At 47.0% G+C, this 17,236-nt stretch overlaps 1 protein-coding gene and 1 long non-coding RNA gene across 4 annotated transcripts in view; one reads left to right on the forward strand and one right to left on the reverse strand.

Annotated features, from left to right (window-relative positions):
• The window catches only part of SORL1 (sortilin related receptor 1), a 99,654-nt gene that overhangs the window by 71,105 nt on the left and 11,313 nt on the right, over positions 1-17,236 (reverse strand). For all 3 annotated transcript variants that reach the window (XM_074936847.1, XM_074936846.1, XM_074936845.1), the window contains exons 2-5: positions 11,827-11,943; positions 9,465-9,590; positions 6,999-7,160; positions 479-546 (exon numbers count right to left, since the gene is read on the reverse strand). In XM_074936847.1, the coding sequence (XP_074792948.1) occupies positions 479-546; positions 6,999-7,160; positions 9,465-9,590; positions 11,827-11,943 (473 nt within the window). The remainder of the gene's footprint in view (positions 1-478; positions 547-6,998; positions 7,161-9,464; positions 9,591-11,826; positions 11,944-17,236) is intronic.
• On the forward strand, positions 4,103-12,488 carry LOC141976068 (uncharacterized). Its single transcript, XR_012636062.1, has 3 exons — positions 4,103-4,163; positions 9,482-9,774; positions 11,292-12,488. It is a non-coding gene; the product is annotated as an uncharacterized LOC141976068 (long non-coding RNA).

Raw genomic sequence — 17,236 nt, forward strand, 5'->3', positions numbered from 1 at the left:
TGTCTTGCTGCAGTGCCTAAGGACTCCAGTCCTTGATCAGTATTCCAGGTGCTAGGTGCTGTACAAACATGGAAGAAAAAGATAATCCATGTCCCTTAGCCTCACAGGTCAAAATCAACTGACAGGGCAACCTACTGACCCACCAACACCAGCTATGTGCTGGTTTTTCCTTTGCAGACTCTATCCAAATACCAACACAGCTTCATAATCCTTAGCTTTTGAAAGCTGTGGGGGCATAATATGGAGAAGCTCAGAGTACTGTTAGCTTTCTTCTGTCATGCTTCTGCCCCATATCCCCATATCTGGTTGCCACTTATTACAGGGTTAACTTTGGGGGTGAACAAGAGTTCTGTATCTCAGTACTTGCCAGCATCTTCTATGCCTGAGTTCTTGGCAAAGGATGGGGGAGAAATAAGGAGGCCTGGGAGGACATAAAGGGGGAAAAGGTTCCAAAGTGACTCAAAGATCCAGTACATACCAAGAAAAAGATTTCACGTGTTCCTGAATCATTATCCAGGTCTGCCCAAAATCGTCAGATTGCCAGAGCTGCAATACAAAATGTCAGACACAGGTGAGACTGAGATACTCTAGGCACTAGAGCAGGGGTGGGCAAACTACGGCCCGTGGGCTACATCCGGCTCTCCAGCCGGTTTAATCCGGCCCTCGAGTTCCTGCTGGGAGCAGGGCAAGCCCCAGACCTTGCTCTCCACACTCCAGCCGAGGAGCGGGGTCTGAGGCCACTCCGCATGCCAAGATTCGGAAGCTAATGGGAGCTGCAGGGGAAACATCTGTGAAGAGGGCAGCGTGCGGAGCCGCCTGGCCGCACCTCCAGATAGGAGCCGGAGTGGGGACATGTCGCTGCTTCCAGGAGCTGTGTGAGGTAAGCGCCACCTGGCGCCTGCACCCCTGACCCCCTCCTGTGCCCCAACCCCCCTCCCTCAGCCCTGATTCCCCCCCGCCCCCCCGTGCCCCAGCCTGGAGCCCCCTCCTGCACGCTGAACTCCTCATTTCTGGCCCCACCCCAGAGCCCACACCATCAGCCAGAGCCCTGCACCCCAATTTCATGAGCATTCATGGCCCATCATACAATTTCCATACCCAGATGTGGCCCTCAGGCCAAAAAGTTTGCCCATCCCTGCACTAGAGCCTAAATCATTGTCCAGGCTGGATAAAAACTAAAGGGCTAAATTCTGGAAATCTGTTGTATTGCTCCCCAAATCATACACTACATAAGCAGGGCTGACGTGGGGACCTGGATTCTCACTCAAAGCAGCTCCATGCACTACTACTCTACAAGTGAATGCTTCCAGGAGCAACTATTATCTGCTTGTAAATGTGCAGGAGCCAGATGCCAGGTTCAGGTGCATGTGCAGTCCTAAAACCCGGACAGATGCCATATTACTGCCTGCAGAGACATCCTTGCAGGAGGCTAACCAGAATTAGGAATAACTTCTAATGGGAAAGCAATAGCAAGCGTGATGCCTCAGGGGCAGAGCCCGTCTTGCTCTGTTTCTATTACAATACCAACCACCCTGTTGGCACTTAAATCATAATAATTACATTTATTGCTGGTTTGTGCAAGGAACCAGCCAGATCGCAGACCCAATGTTCAGTGTAACAGTTCGATTTCAAAAGGCAGTGATCACCAATAAATCTAGCATGACTTCTAAAGGCAACATTGCCACCCATTAGCAATATAGTTCCGCACATTCAGAGAGGAGAATTAAGCTCTTTAGCTCAGAATTAAGAGTACAAGGCCGTAACAGTCTGCAGTACAGTGACTAAGGACTGGTTATTGCCCTTTCACTGATCTAGCAGAATGGTGATGTCTGATAGAAGTGACGTGTGAGCATTAGTCTTGGTCCTTTCCATTTCAGAGACACAGCACATTTATTTAATCCTCTAAAATATTACTCTGTACTTCCATGGCACCTTTCTTCTGCAGATATCCAAAAGCTTTTGCAAACATGAATGTAGACCCTTACAAAGAAGGTAAGTATTATCTGTCTTACAAATAGGCAAATTAGAGTTCAGTGACATGATCTAACCAGTCACACAGCGAGTCAGTTGCAAAACAGGGATGAGAACCCAAAAGTTCTGACTCGGACAACTGATCAAACCGCAAGATCAACCCTGTCTCTGCATTCTCAGCTAGCCTAGTGACAGCAGCTAATAAAAACACAGGGGCCAATTCTGACCCTTATACATCCTTCCAGCTGTGTACGGGGTATGCAAATGAATTGCGAAGTCCTGGGGGTGAATTCCCAAGGTGCAGGAGCACGTCAGGCACAGGAGTAGAGAGGCTGAGAGTAAGCGCAGGAGTACGTATTGAGTTCAGCACTGTGCAGGTTGTGAGCACGAGGTAATCCCAAGGAGGCTGCTTTAAGTTAGAGGGGTTTGGGGGCTGCTCTATCCTTTTTGTAGGACTCACTTAACACATTCCTGCAGCAGCCCAGAATCAGGACAACACACACAGGTGGCATAAAGCTTACCTTTCTCCAACCTATGCCTGCGTTGTGCCTTCTGTGCTGGCTGTCTGATGGTGCAGCACAGAATCCAGCCCCCTAGTATGTAACTTAAAGATCGGACTGTAAAGAGCACTAGACTTTCATTTGTGTTTTAAGCGAGGGGGATCTAGCTTTAAAAGGTGTAGGCACAAGTATTTAAAAAGCTTTACCCACCCACCCCCAGCCCAAAAAGAAGCCATTTGTGCCAAAGTAGCAACGTGCGGCGCAAGGCCAACTGCAAACATCTGCAATGCAAACCTTTGCAACGCAAAACCGCCAGCCCATGGTAAATGATCCAAAGGTCATTGCTGACTTCACGGGCAGTGATCTGGCATGAGTTACTAATGATGCAGTCAGTGGATCAGTAGGACTGAGGGGAAGGCACAGGGGAGCCTGCCGAAGGCTGATTCTGCCCCCCCCCGAAAAAAATCCCACCACTTTTATCCTTGCTGCCCAAGGGAAAATGCATTTATCTATTTAAAAGGGAGTATCCTGGCTAAGTAGGGCTGGGACAGTAGTGGATGTTCTGTGTGCTCTACCCTGGGTGAAGAAATCATCTACTAATTATGGCAAGGAAATATCAAAACACACACCCATGTGATAGTGGTATGTGACTTTCCAAGACAAACACTTGGCCACTGCCAACCATAAAGCCTGCAGATCATACAACAGCCTAGTGTTTATTAGCCTCCCTGCTTCTTCCCAGGGCAGAGTACAAATAAGGCTCACGTCTTCTTTGAAGTGGGCTCTAGTTCACCTCCTCTCTATGACAGGTCTTAAATTAAGTAAGATTGCTAAAGAATGTGCCTGAGGAATGGACCAGAAAGTCGGAACTCCTGGGTTCACACCCTGGCTTTGTCCCTGATGCACTGTGTGATCTTGGGTGAGTCTCTTAAGCTCTTGGTGTGCCTCAATTTCCTCATCCAGGATATTTTTACCAGCAGTGTCCGTTGGCCCATACATATGCTGTAGCTCTCCTCATGCTCTCAATCAAGGGCATAAAAGGTGACGCGGCCACTTTCCCATTTCTACTGCAGTCCAAACCATTTGCAGCAAAGGGGACGGAGGGCAGGTAGTGGAATACAAATAGGGACAACACATCCCGAAGAACTTCCAGTTCCAGGCAAGTAAACACCATTTCTTCTTTGATGGTCCAGTGTGTATTCCACAGGTGGGAGATTAACAAGCAGTAGTCCCACACGGGCTGGGTGCGAGGACACAGAAGTGATAGCTGACTGGAGCACTGCTTGCCCCTCGGCTGCATCAGCAGTTGATGACTGGACCAGAGCGTAATGTCTCCTGAAGGTATGCAAAGAGCTTCACGTAGCTGCACTACATATCTCCAGTACAGGTATGTCTCTCAGAGATGCAGTCGAAGCAGCTTACCCTCTGGTGGAATGAGCCCTTATCCCCTCCGGGCGGAGGAATGTGAGCTAATTGTTAACTGAGGGTAATACACCGCAAGATCCATTTTGAAAATCTGAGCTTATATAGCTTGACCCCCCCATCAATAGCTCTGCTATGGGAAAAAAAACAGTTTAGGAGCCTTTCTAATTCCTTTGTTCTTTGTAGAGAAAAAGGTCAAAGCCCTTCAGACGTCCAGAGAATGCAGTTGCCTCTCCTCTTCCAAGGCATGTCATTTAGAGAAAAATACAGGTAAGTGAATGATCTGACTCATATGGAACTTAGAAATTACTTTAGGGATGAATCTGGGGTGTGGGCACAATGAGACTTTTTCTTTGTAGCAGGGAGTATGTGGTGGGTCTTCCATGAGTGCCACCAGCTCACTGACTCTTCTGGTGTTAGGTAGCTGAAAAGGAACTGGGAAGGGGATTTGTACGTAGGATTTACCAGCACCTCTATCAGATAGAAATAATTCATGGTGGCTAATACCCATCTGTCTGTAGTTAGGGCCCTCCAGTTTTTGGCAAATTGGGGTAAGGCGACCTCTGAATATCTGAGGAGGGGAATGAAGAGGCATCAATAAAGGGAGCGGGTCTTGACAATCCCGTCAAAAGAAACTTCATTGGGGGTCAGTTTGATGTGGCGGTGGATGTTGCAGAGGCTGGGTTCCTGCGTCTATAAACACGTCTCTTGTGTGGTGGTTCCTGAGGACGCTGATTTAACACACAAGGCTGAGGAGGTGCCCTACACCCCATCAATGGTGTTTTCTTTTGAGAGCAGGGGTATAAATGTCCAGCGAGTGAAACTTTGTCCTTGAGTCTTTAAGGGAGTGGAAAGACTCATCTGTCTTCTCGTGGAACAGGCTGGTTATACCAAGGGCAGATTCTGGATGGTACTCTGCACCTCTAGGGAAAACTGAGGACTGCAACCATGAGTCTCTCTCCTCATAACAGCACAGACCTCATCCTAGACACAGTATCTGCTGCATCCACTGCGGCCTGGAGGGAACTGTGGAGGCCAATCTGCCCTCATCCACTGAGGCCTGGAAGTAGACTCTATCCTCTTCAGGGAGCTTGTCCTTAAATTCATAAGCTTGGTATAATTGGTGAAATCCTATTTGGCCAAGAGGGCCTGATAATTCAATAAACTGAACTGGGGGGAGGTGGAAGAGCTGACTTGACTTCCTCGGAATCTCTTATCAGAGGGAGTAATCTTTGGGTGTTGTTGCTTGGACCGCTCTGCAGCCACCTGCACCACCAAAGAGTTCAGTGGTGGTTGAGAACAAAAACTCTTTTTCCCTCCCCCCCCCCCCCATGGCATATGCTCTTGTCCCTCTTGGGAGCAGAAGCAGAACAAGCAGAAGTGTGACCAACTGTCTTTGCTGGTCCATGATGGCCTCATTGATGTAGAGGGCCGCTTGACTGGGACCACAAGACTGAAGAATGTCTAGTAAACTCTGCTGAGGTTCCTGGACTTCCTCAAGCAAAATTTGTTGCTCTGCCATAAGCCTGTGCATGAGCTCTTGATATTGCTTGAAGTCATCCGGTGGAGATGGAGAAGATGGAGTTACTGCCTCACTGGGGAAGACTACGAGGTTGCTCAGAAAACTGTCAGATCTGGCTCACCTTCCTCCTCCAAATACTCAAACAGGGCTGGTTGTGGATGGCCAGGCAACAGCAAATAGGACTCGTGAACCCTGGGTGACTAATGTAGGGCTCCCCTGGTCCCCAATATAGCCAGCAGAATGGATCAATCGGCAGAGGAGGACCCCATGGCATAGGGGACCACCTGTCTCTTGGACAATCATGTCTGGTCAGAGGCTGGAACCCGGATCTTGCACTCCTGTCCCGTTCAGCTCTGTCTGATGCTGCAGAGTCTCCTGCAGGGCCTGTGACTCATCCCAAGAGAAAGCTGGATCCCGTACCTCCAGTGAAACCGATGTTATCGATGGCCGTGCCTCAAAGGTGGGAGGAAAGAGTCTCTTCCTGTGTCAGGAAGAGATGATCCTGATAGAGATGAATGAGCACAGGGAAGAGCAAAGATGTGTTCTCGGTAGATGTAGATCTCAGACTGCCCTAGAGTAAGAGGAGTGTCCACTGGTGGCACCACTGGAGCCAGAGATTCCCTGGTCACCATAGCAGTCAGCTCCCTCCAGGGCTGTTACCAGTAAAACGTCAACTCCAGAAGTGGATCGGAGCACCAGGAGCTGTTTGTTTCAAGTCTTCGCCACCAGAGTCAATACTGGAACTGCTGGATGCATACCCTTGTGCACCTCCTTCTCTTGCCTAGATTTACTCGGGCCGAAATTCTTGGCGCTTGTACATGCCAGCTCTCCTGACTTTGATAGGGTTGGAGAGGGATCCTTTTTCTTCAGGGCAGCTTTAGACAAAGATGGCTTGTCCTTACACCTATGAGTGCCCCTTACACTCATGTGAAACCTTCTCCTTAGGCTTAACAGCCTTAGCCTCCATTCCCCAGCTCGTGCTCGGAGAGCCGCTGCCTGTTTATTGAGACTGATTTACAGGGGGTGAGGGGTCCCCCGGCCCAGATCTGATAGGGGCTTCATTACCTCTTCCATCAGATATTTTCTGAGTCTCTCTCTTCCAGCCCCCATGAATTTTGTGAATGTGAAACTGGAGAGGCATCAGCCCGCACCATCTTTTATGCCCTCCATTTGGAGCATGAGAGCTACAGCACATGGGCAGACCAACATACCCTGCTTGTAAAATAAATATGCATACAAACACACACACACATTCCAGACTCGGGCACAGGGTGTGCATGCATATCCCACATGTGGCATATACCCACACACCATCACTTGAAGTATTATTGCTTACTCAGTTTGACTGTAACACCAGAGTCAGGACGGAAGATGGATAGCTGCCTTATCAAAATGATGGATGGATAGATGACTGGAGTCAAATGCTTCTCAACCCCATATGCAAAAGGGAAGAGGCGCACTGCACCTCTTCCATCAAGCACATCTCACAGCAAACCTCCCAACATGTATGTAGCAGTTTAGGTACTCAGAAAAGCAACAGAAGCAGCGTTACTTGGCACTCATCTCTGACTGCAGCTCCTCACCTGTTTGTTGGGATGAGACCTATCGAAGCCCAAAACAAGGTTAGGGATCCTACTGTGTAACAGCAGATCTGCGGCTCTGAATGGAATAGAGAAGCCCTGGATATTGCTGCAGAAGTCCATGGTGATCCAGAGGTACTGGGTGTAGGCATCCACAAAGATGTACTGGAGAGGGGAAACAGGAACAGAAACAGTCAGCCAATGGGAATTATAAGCAGAAGATGATATAACCGTACAGAACAAGGAAGCCAGCGTCCATAGTGGAATATGGACTGCAAAGGCAGTGCAGGAGAGCTTACCATCTAAACCTATCTGCAGTGGAATGCATCCTGTATCTGCATCCTGTATCTCATTCTAGCAGAACTGGAGCTGAGCTACCTGGGATGTTTGCTATGATACAACCTACACTAAAGACAGCACCTGGAAGAGGCAAGAGCACTGTCTCAGGGCCTAGCTACTGCACAAGGAACACGCTAACGTCCGTTCTGCTCAGGGAAGAAAAAAGAAGCGCCTTGCTGCTTTTTATCCCTGTAAGCACAGCAGGATCAAGACCACTCTAGCAGAGCTAGCTGGAGACTTTGCCGTTCCCCTCCCCCCCCACTATCATCAGGACTGGTAGCTAAGTTTCAATTGCAGGGCCAAGGAACACCTGTGCAACTACGCTGAAGACAAGGGAATTGCAAAGGTGTAACTGAAGGCGGAACTTGGTGATGTAGGTTCTCATTCTGTTTCTTGGTTCCTAGGCACAGGTCCTGTCTTGTCCCCAATGTAAATCTCAGAGGCTTTAGGGGGATATACAAGCCAGGAAGGTTCTAACCTGACTCTCTGATCCCAGGGTAAGTTTTCAGGGATGGAAGTTGGGGGGGATCTTTTAACTTGCAAACTTGACTTGCAGTCACTAGGGCACAATTAAATGGAATCTCAGAATGGAGTAACTTCCCAGAGGAAATATGAAGTTTCCCCCATGGAGGGTGTTGACACAGGGGCAGGCAGGAGATAAGACTAGGGATGGGTGAAGTCAAGCTGACTGATTACTAACCCACTTCACCTTCAGCTTTCCAGCTCAGTGTTGAAGGTTATTGGGTTTGTGCACCACTTAAGAGTGGGATGCAAGAGAAGCCCTGTGGAGTGGGGCCACATGCTACAGAGGGTTCATGGACCCATTCTGTAGGTGGTGGAGTGGGGCTGCATGCCAAAGAGGGGTCATGGACCCATGCCGTAGACTGGCCCTCATCCAGCACAGAGGAATTTCGGTTTCTGTTGCATTTAGCACCTTCCACAAACTGAGAACAGTTGTTGCTCAGACAGCTGTTGAACCCTAAGGTCTCCTTCACCATTCTTGTCTCTAAGCCTTCTTCCTCACCATCCTGTCTCCACCTTCAAGAAACCATTAACCCCACCTCTTCCAGGAAGCACTGAACTTGGCTGTCTTGTTCGCCCATCTGCCTGCCTTTTTGCCTCAGATTTTAAACCCTGCAGGAGGGGTGGGAGGTGGGAACCTGTTGTTGGTTTGCCCCCACTCCCTGGGCACAATTTGCTCCTACAGAATTATACAAATGGCACATAACAAAGCTGCCTAGGTTCCTACTAGAGAAACTAAAAGTACTGGGTGTACTTCTTTCTTCCCTAGGAACAGTCAAGTTTCTTGATCAAATTCAATTTATAACTCCCAAGAGACACATGTTTTCTTTCTGCTGTAAACCTTGGAGCTACTTCCTGCAACACTAAGCAATCCTTTAATAATAATAATAATAATAATTAATAAAAAAGCTAGCAAAGAACATTATATAAACACACAATCTGCTGAGTGCTTTCCTGACACATGGGAAAGATTGCCCCATTAAAACACCTAACCAGACAGGTTTGTCTAGTTGACAGCACGGTGGACTGAGAGCTGGATTCTATTCCTACTGGTCTACTGGGTTCCTTTGGGCAAATCATTTTAATGCTCTGTGCCTCAGTTTCTCTCTCTGTAAAATGGGGATAATGATACTGACTCCTTTGTAAAGCACTTTGAGATCTACTGTTTACCAACGCTACATAAGAATTAGGTATTGTTCCAGCTCACAGACTAAGGCCAGACAGACACTGGGGAAGAGAACAATAAAAAGAATATTCTATACAAATGGACAAGATTCACTATAGTTGGCATGGCAGTACTGGGCTTTTAAGAGCCTCTTAAAAGAGGAGAGGGGAAGCTTTATTTATGTAGCCTATTTAGGTTTTGTACTGGTGTAACTATTTTAGTTAGGGGTGTGAATTTTTACCAGCATCATTATGCTGGCACATCTCCTAGTGTGGATGCAGTTCTACTGCTCTAAAGGTGTCTTTATACATGAGTAGCTTATTCCCCTTCACGTACAGGAATAGAGATACCAGTATAAAGCACCTGTCCACTGGGATAGTTAAAGCTGTACAACTTGTGTGTGATGGGAAGGCCTTATTTATTTCTGCTTGTTCATTTCTTACCCTTTTGTTGTCAGCAGGGCTGTGGTAGAACTGTGAGATGGCCACATCGCTGGTGTTCCCTGCACTGAAGCTGAATTTCTCCGATATCTTTTTAAAGGTCTTCCCATAGTCATATGACACATAAACCTGCAAAAGAAAAAGCTCCTGCTTTTATGGAGAGACAGGTTTAATTTCCGTGATGGCAGTCCCTTCCTTGCTCTTGAACAATGGCTTCTTCAACTTTTATGCAACTATGGGGAAAAACACACGATACAGAAGGGACAGAGTCCACTCTCCTCTCTATTGGCAACAACAGTGTCGGAAACCAAAGGTAATATACACAGGGTAATGCACAAAGGGAAAGACTGAGAGGCTATAACATGACAAGATTTGTACGCTCCGCACCGGCTGTGTGCCAAAGCCAAGGCAATAAAAGCCTAAGCCAATACTGTTCGTAGCATTATTGTAGTCTTGTTGGGCCAATGATATTTGAGGCAAAGGGGTGGGAGGTGAAATCTTTTATTGGACCAAATTCTGTTGGTGAAAGAGACACTCAAGCTATGAGGGCCCCAAGAAGAGCTCCATGCAGCTCGAAAGCTTTCTTTCACCAACAGAAGTTGGTCCACCAAAAGATATTACTTATCTTATCCCACCGAGACAGACCTGACGTAGTTTCCTAAGCAAGCTGTTCCAGTGGTCTCTATCCAGCTGGCAGAACAGACAGGTAGTTATCTATCTACTTCCTCTCTCTCTCCAGCCAACGTCCACGAATATTTCAGTGTATGCATTAATATTTATTATTTGCATGACCACAGCATCCAGCAGCCCCAGTCATGGACCAGCACCCTGTTGTGCTAGGTGCTGTACAAACACAGAACAAAAAGACAGTCCCTGCCTCCAAAGAGCTTACAATTACTTGCGCATTGTTGTAGTGATATGAGGAATGTCTTGTCTAGGTGCCTGGAAATGGGATATAGAACTTTTCCTCTCTAGAGAGGGGGCCGTTCAACATTTATCACCACAGTCGTTGACTTTATCACCGGAAATGGGGTATCTGCCATTCTGTGTAGTGGTACCACAGAAGTGCAGTCAGTCGCCCCTGCCCTGTACCTTAGGCAGTCACTTATGCCAGTGCAAAATGAATGTCAAGTGCTACTCCTTTGACTGGGGTAGTGTTTTACACCTGCTTTCCATAGGTGTAGCCATGGCTACATAAGGTGCACAGCAGGGGTGAATCTGGCCCAAAAGCTATAATTAGTAAATGGTGGTTTTTATTTTCAGGGGTATCTGCTGCCCCCCTATGAATCAAGCCTGAGCTGCTATAAACCAAAAGTCATCACCCTGCGATTCTCGTTTGCTGGCCTGTGTGAAATGCACCAGCAGGGGCTTCCGATTAATTCATTCTGAGCAGGTGTCCACCTTACAGTAACAGCCACAACAATTGGCGCTCTGCTCCCTCTTCTTGGCAGGCAGAGATGAGAGGCCAATGATTTAATGAGGCAAGGAGAATGAAACCCCTTCTTTGCCCTCCAGAGTTGGGTTAAAGTATGTTGGCACAGGCCAGTTTGGAGAGGCCTACACTGTTTTTGCTCAGTGTGTAAAGAGAGCGAGAGCTACAGTTTCTGGGACTCTCAATCTGCCACCTCCCTCCAGCACAAATTCACAGAAACAGAAATGAACAGTTTCTAGTGGGCAGGTGAATACAGTGAAGTAGGGAGTGCCACCACAAACACACCAAGATTATAAGATAGCCAGATAAACACAGCCCAGTATAAGAGGAAGGGCTAAATAACGTATTCATACTGGGCCTTATACTTCTGCATTCATGTCTCGGCTTTTCTATTACAGTGCATGGAACGCCCTTCGGGGAAGCCCTAGGGATAGCAGGTGCCATGACGTGCAGAGTGTGGAGGGGGTCGCAAGGAACTAGAATCTAGTATGGAGATATGGCGTCTTGGAAGGAACAATGGGCTTTGGAAGCTGAACCTTGTGATACGTTGAGGAGAGACAGATTCCCCCTCTCACCAAGGGAAAAGATATTCAGGAAACTTGTCAAGTCTCAGATTCCTATCCCCTACCTGCCGTTAACATCACACAGTAAAGGAAATTTTACAAACAATATGATGCAGATCACTAGGACTCCATTTGTCTGCCTGGGCAGGTTTATGGTTGAGTCAGCCCTAGCCCCATGGGAATCTATGGGGCAAGAAAGTCTATAGGTCTTATACCTGAAGTCCAGACGAATAGGCCATTGTCTTTCAAGCATATAACAGAAAAGCCCGCTCTTACCAAGCGGAAGAATAGATTAAAACATGTCACCTCACAAAAAAGTACTTCCAAGTCTCTCTCCGTAGTAATAATAATAAAAAATCCCCATACTTACATCACTTTTCTTGGGCCTCAGTAACCCCAGACTGTCTCTAGCCAAGGCCACAATCACATTGCTCTTTTCTCCTGCCCAGTGAACGACCATCTGATTGTGAGAATCATTCAGGCTGACCTGAAACGCAAACAAAATGAATATTAAAATGGTGAGCCAGGGCTCTGGACATAGAAATATGTGGACAACCCCCACACAAGTCAATTTCTTTCTCTCTTCCCTAGGAATGTGCGAGGATGGAGAAAAATGTTTGTAGGAACTAATTTAATTCATATAAAACTGAATGTTCAGTGTCACCATGAAGACACTAGCACACAGATGTTTGATTTTAGGACTATGCCCCTGGAGGACAAGACAGCTCAGGAAATGCTGCTTTGACACAGTGCACGGATTCTCTAGGTCCACATTTCTCAAATGTGGCCACAGCCTCCTGGGCGGTCACTGAGGGTGGGGGCAAAGCAGTGGTTCCTCCCCTGGGGCTGCAAAGAGGGGTTGGGCCCTGCCCCCCTTTGGAGCCACAAGCACCAGACAGCTGGTGTGCGTTCCCCACCTTCCCGGGGGCGGTGGGGCTCAGGCTTCCAGCTTCAGGCCTAGGGTGGTGGGTGGCAGGTGGTAGGCTCCAGCCATGGGCTCTGACCAGGGGGTTTGGGGCTCTGGGTTTTGGCTATGCAGTAGAGAGCGCCGTTTCCCTGGCCTCTGCGCTCACCACCCCCCTCAACACCCCTGACCCCCCACTGCTACCTCCAGCCCCTCACCCATCTACCCCATCAGCCTTGGCCCCCGCTGTCTCCCTACCCACCTCCCCATCCAGGGTGTAATTTGTCCCCCAGCTCGCCAGGGCTGAGTAAATCTGCAGTGAAAAGTGGTATATGTATGTTTGCAAGTATTACTCATCACTGCCTCAGAGCTAGATAACAAGTCTGCTCCTGTGGAAAAAGTGATATTAACAAATGTACGAATATCACTTTTTCACAGGAGCAGACTTACTAGCTAGCAAGTCTACAAAAAACCAAAAGCCACAACCAAAAAAAAAAAAAAAAAACCAACAAAAAGGACAAAAACATGCAAAATACCTTATCTGTGTTTTTATTCTGTTTAGGTCCAGTAAAGAAAAGAGACAACTACATTATTATTGTTGTGTGCAAATAAAAACCCTACATAAATAAATTATTATGATTTGGACTTGTGTATGTACATATTTGTTTTTTCCGACATTAATTATTTTAGGGAAAATTGTCATAGTGGCCACCAGCAAGATTTGGTGGCCGAACCCTGAGGCCACCAAAAAATTTGTGGTAAGAACTACTGCTTGAGGTGGCCTGTTCATATTCAGCTCCAGTTAGTAGGAACTGGGAGCTGTAATTCTCAGCTAGCTATGTGGATGTTTTTGAGAAATAAGTTTGGAGGTGCCCTTCTACTGCTGTAGTACACACCACAAAAGAGTGCCTTCATAACTGGTCCCCCTCAAAGGACTGAGGCTCCCAAAGCACATGCCTAGCTTTAAGCACAGGGGCAATTCCATTGATTTCAAGGGCACCACTCAGGTACTTAAGTGCTTTGCTGGATCAGGGCCTTAATGAGCTGTTATGACTTGAGCCCTCCTCCTCCTCCTCCTCATGCTGGAGGGTCTTCAACAAGGAGAGGTGAAGGATGTTAACAAAGAGCAGCGGTGCAAGCTTCCCCAACACTGATATCTGTTCTTCGGATAACTAGATTCAATCAGCAGGGTTGTGTGTCTAGTGCCTCTCATCAGTGCTACTTTCTTTTTGGTTTTTTTTTTTTTAAGGAAACCAGTTCCTTAGAACAATGCCCACACTATACCAGTTCCTAAACCAAGCTTAAAGGAAAAAGCCAAGAGTGCTTTGTATCTAAAAGTCACTACAGGTTGCTGTGACCCAGACCAACCCAATTCTTTCCATTCAGTTGTGTAGCTCAGCTCCATTGTTCTCCGGCTCCGCAAGAGGCCATGTATAAAAGTTGGCCTACTGCAATTATGTCAGAGGGATGCCAGCAATTATACCCAAGGCTCTCCTGATGCCAATGAAAGGGGAGAGAGTGACAGATACGCATGCTGCCATTCAACCAGAAAGACAGCTTGGAAGGTGACTGGTAAACCTTCTGCCTAGACTAAAACCCCCTCTGTTTACATAGCAAAGCCCTCCTGTAGAGCTGATCCTTCTGCCATTGCTTTCAACCGGCACCACCTGAAGCAGGCAATTCCTCACCCCCCTGATGATCTCTGGCACTTTAGGACTATTTCTAGCCATAGCACTGAGATTATTACTGGCACTCCTGTTCACAGATTCCAAGACCAGAAGGGACCATTGTGACCATCTAGTCTGACGTTCTGTATGCCACAAACCACACAACTTCCCCCCAGGTAATTCCTAGCACATCTCTTTAGCAAAACATCCAATCAGCAATTAAACATTGTTTGTGATGGCGAATCCAACACAACCCCTGGTAAAATCATTCCAACAGTTAATTACTCTCACCATTAAAAATTTACACCTTGCTACAAAAAGAAAAGGAGTACTTGTGGCACCTTAGAGACTAACCAATTTATTTGAGCATAAGCTTTCGTGAGCTACAGCTCACTCACGAAAGCTTATGCTCAAATAAACTGGTTAGTCTCTAAGGTGCCACTAGTTCTCCTTTTCTTTTTGCGAATACAGACTAACACAGCTGCTATTCTGACACCTTGCTGCAGTAATTTGTAAAGTAATAGGCCCCAGTCCAGCAAGATACACAAGCATATGCCTAGCAGATGACACCCATACTTAAAGTTTAAGTGCCTTGTTGGACTGGAACCCTAATAACACATGCTTTAGCTGAAATAAGAGTGTCCATATGGCAGTTTAATCCAGTTTAACTAAACTGGTACATGTTTTGAGTGTAGATAAGGCCTCAGATTGATTGAAGGGGCCTAGTTACCCACCCTGTGCAGTCATTTACAGCAGTGTGAAGTGAGTGTGAATGGTTACCATTCAGATTTGCATTTTACATCCATTCTGCACCTGTGCATGGTCACAGGGACTGGAGACGCAGACTCAGGGAGTTGGGGGCCCTGTAAAAAATGCAGGGCCAAATTTGCAAGCCTTCCTCACACTCTTTACTATGGGAAAGCTCCCCCTGTCCACCATAGGACTGCAGCCTGTGTTAAGGCTTTTGGAGAATCTTCTAGCAATTGGAAAATAAGCCTTTAAAACACAAAGCCATTATCCTGAGAGCGCTGCTGGGAAAAAGGGAATGAAATAAAAACTGCACTTATGTAACTGCTACATGCAAGAAAAGAAAAGGAAAAATGAAAATGTTCCTATGACCTGGCAGCAGCAGCCCATGCGGTCACGTGACTAACTCCCTGGTGCACCCTCGCTGAGTCACTGCCTGTCAGTAAGAGAAACCCCCTGACATAGGCGAGATGAGCCAAAGCAACGTGTCAGCAAATGCTCAGGAGATGTAGGTCAGCAAATAAAGCAAGCACCAGCCTCGCACAGTTTCTAATGAATAAAAGAGCTGGGGGTAGTCGAGTGTGCGGGGGGGGGCTCAGAATTTGTGAGGTCTAAGCCCAGCTGTGCCAGTGACTCAATGGGTGTCCTTGGACTTTAAATTCATCACAGTTCTGTGCCTCAGTTTCCCCCACGCTGTACAAGGAAGGTAATAATACCTATCTCACAGGGGTGTTGTATGGATTAATATTTGTACAGGGCTAGCAACAACAATGGGCCCGATTCTGCCACACAGACTTACATCAACTATTGTCTCAGTCAATGACTAGCACCAACAAGGCTACTGTGAGCGTGAGGGTCTACGGTGCACACACCAAGCAGGCAAAAGCCAGGCACTAGATAATTCTGGCAACACACCTCTCAACCTGCCAAAGCCCAAACATGTGGAAGAGACCCAAAACGAGGAACACCCAAAAAAAAAACAAACAAAAACACCTTATGATTGCAGGAAACCTGAAATGCAGGCTTCCCTCCTGTAGCATAAATAGCTCTCTCTGGCCCCTTAGTTCCATGCTGCTTTATTTGCAATCGCAATAATTTTCAGCAGCAAAAGTGAGGGGACATCAAATCTGAAATAAGCAACATTCCACGGGATGAGGAACATTTGGGAGGCACAATGGGGTTTTTTGCTACTAAATGATGCCAAGTTTAAAAGTGGGGCTCTCATGCACCCCAACATTCTCAAGGGTTTGGATCAGAGATTTTGCTTTAGCCTGCTATGAATTCCCAAAAGCCTCCTCCACACTGGGCCATTATGGAAAACTTGTGGGATTAAACAAAAAAGCCAAAAAAGTCCACCACCACCCATCACTGCAGTATCAGGGCACTTGCCACCCAAAATCAACAACACCTATTGAAGTCCCTAGTGAATTTCATGGAATTTGTGGCATTTCTCCCTTTTGGGGTCACAACTCTGGGGATAGGGTAGTTTGGTTTTCTGTTTGGGGGATAGATTTTATGGATTTCCTCTTTTTTTTAATTGGTTGTTGGAAGGGATTTAGGGAGGCTGTCAATGGTGTGTCATTCTTATGGCCAAAAGCCTTTTCTGAAGAGGACAGTTTTGCAGCGTTCCCTAAAGCCAGTCAGATTCTGGATGCACCTGATCTCCTCTGGGAGTGTGTTCCCTACCTGAAGCCCCTCCACTGAAAATGTTCTGGCCCCAACTTGATTCCCCTTGATCATATTTACAGTTACATTTTCTGTTTCCTTTTCTTTATACTGGGGAAAATTTGGATGAACCCAAGACTGTGACAGCATGTGATAGCCTGTGGTGTGGGCATAACATCTCACCCTGCTGTACACACAGGAACAAACCTCCTTGGTTCTTTCAAATGATGCTAGGTCATATACCTTGCCCAAGACACCTATGGAAGTTAGGTGCCTAAATCCCTTAGGCTCTAGGCCAAACTCCTGAGGAATGGAGTGGGAGGGGGGACTGTGTTTGGGAGGAGAAGGAAGACAGCTGAGTTTTATTAGGAACATCAGCCAGTCAGCCCCCAGGTGACCCTGTTACCTTTAACAAGCCTATTTAAGGTTGAGTCTTTATATAGAGGCTAAACTGCCACTTGGTAAAGTTTTTCTGAGAAGGATCATACAGCTGAGCAGGGTAGTAAGAGTCTTAGGGGGTTAGTTAGTATGTAGGCTCTTTGAGCTATTAGGTAGGGAATCCAGCAAAAGGGCTTTCCCTTTTTCATTCTCAAGCTTCCTGTGAAGCGCTGACCCAGAATTAGGAATTCTCTCTGCCTCTGCTTTTATTCCTCCGATCCTCCCTGAAGAGACTCCAGTCTGTTGCTGTAGAGTCTTATGATCCTGGGGGGGAAACTACTAGGAACTGAATGGCTATAGGGATTAGTAATGGGACTCTGAGCCTTGTTTCTTTGGTTTGCTGGTCTAAGTTATGCCCC

Source organism: Natator depressus, chromosome 22, assembly GCF_965152275.1.
Source record: "Natator depressus isolate rNatDep1 chromosome 22, rNatDep2.hap1, whole genome shotgun sequence".
In the NCBI taxonomy this organism is placed as follows: Eukaryota; Metazoa; Chordata; order Testudines; family Cheloniidae; genus Natator; species Natator depressus.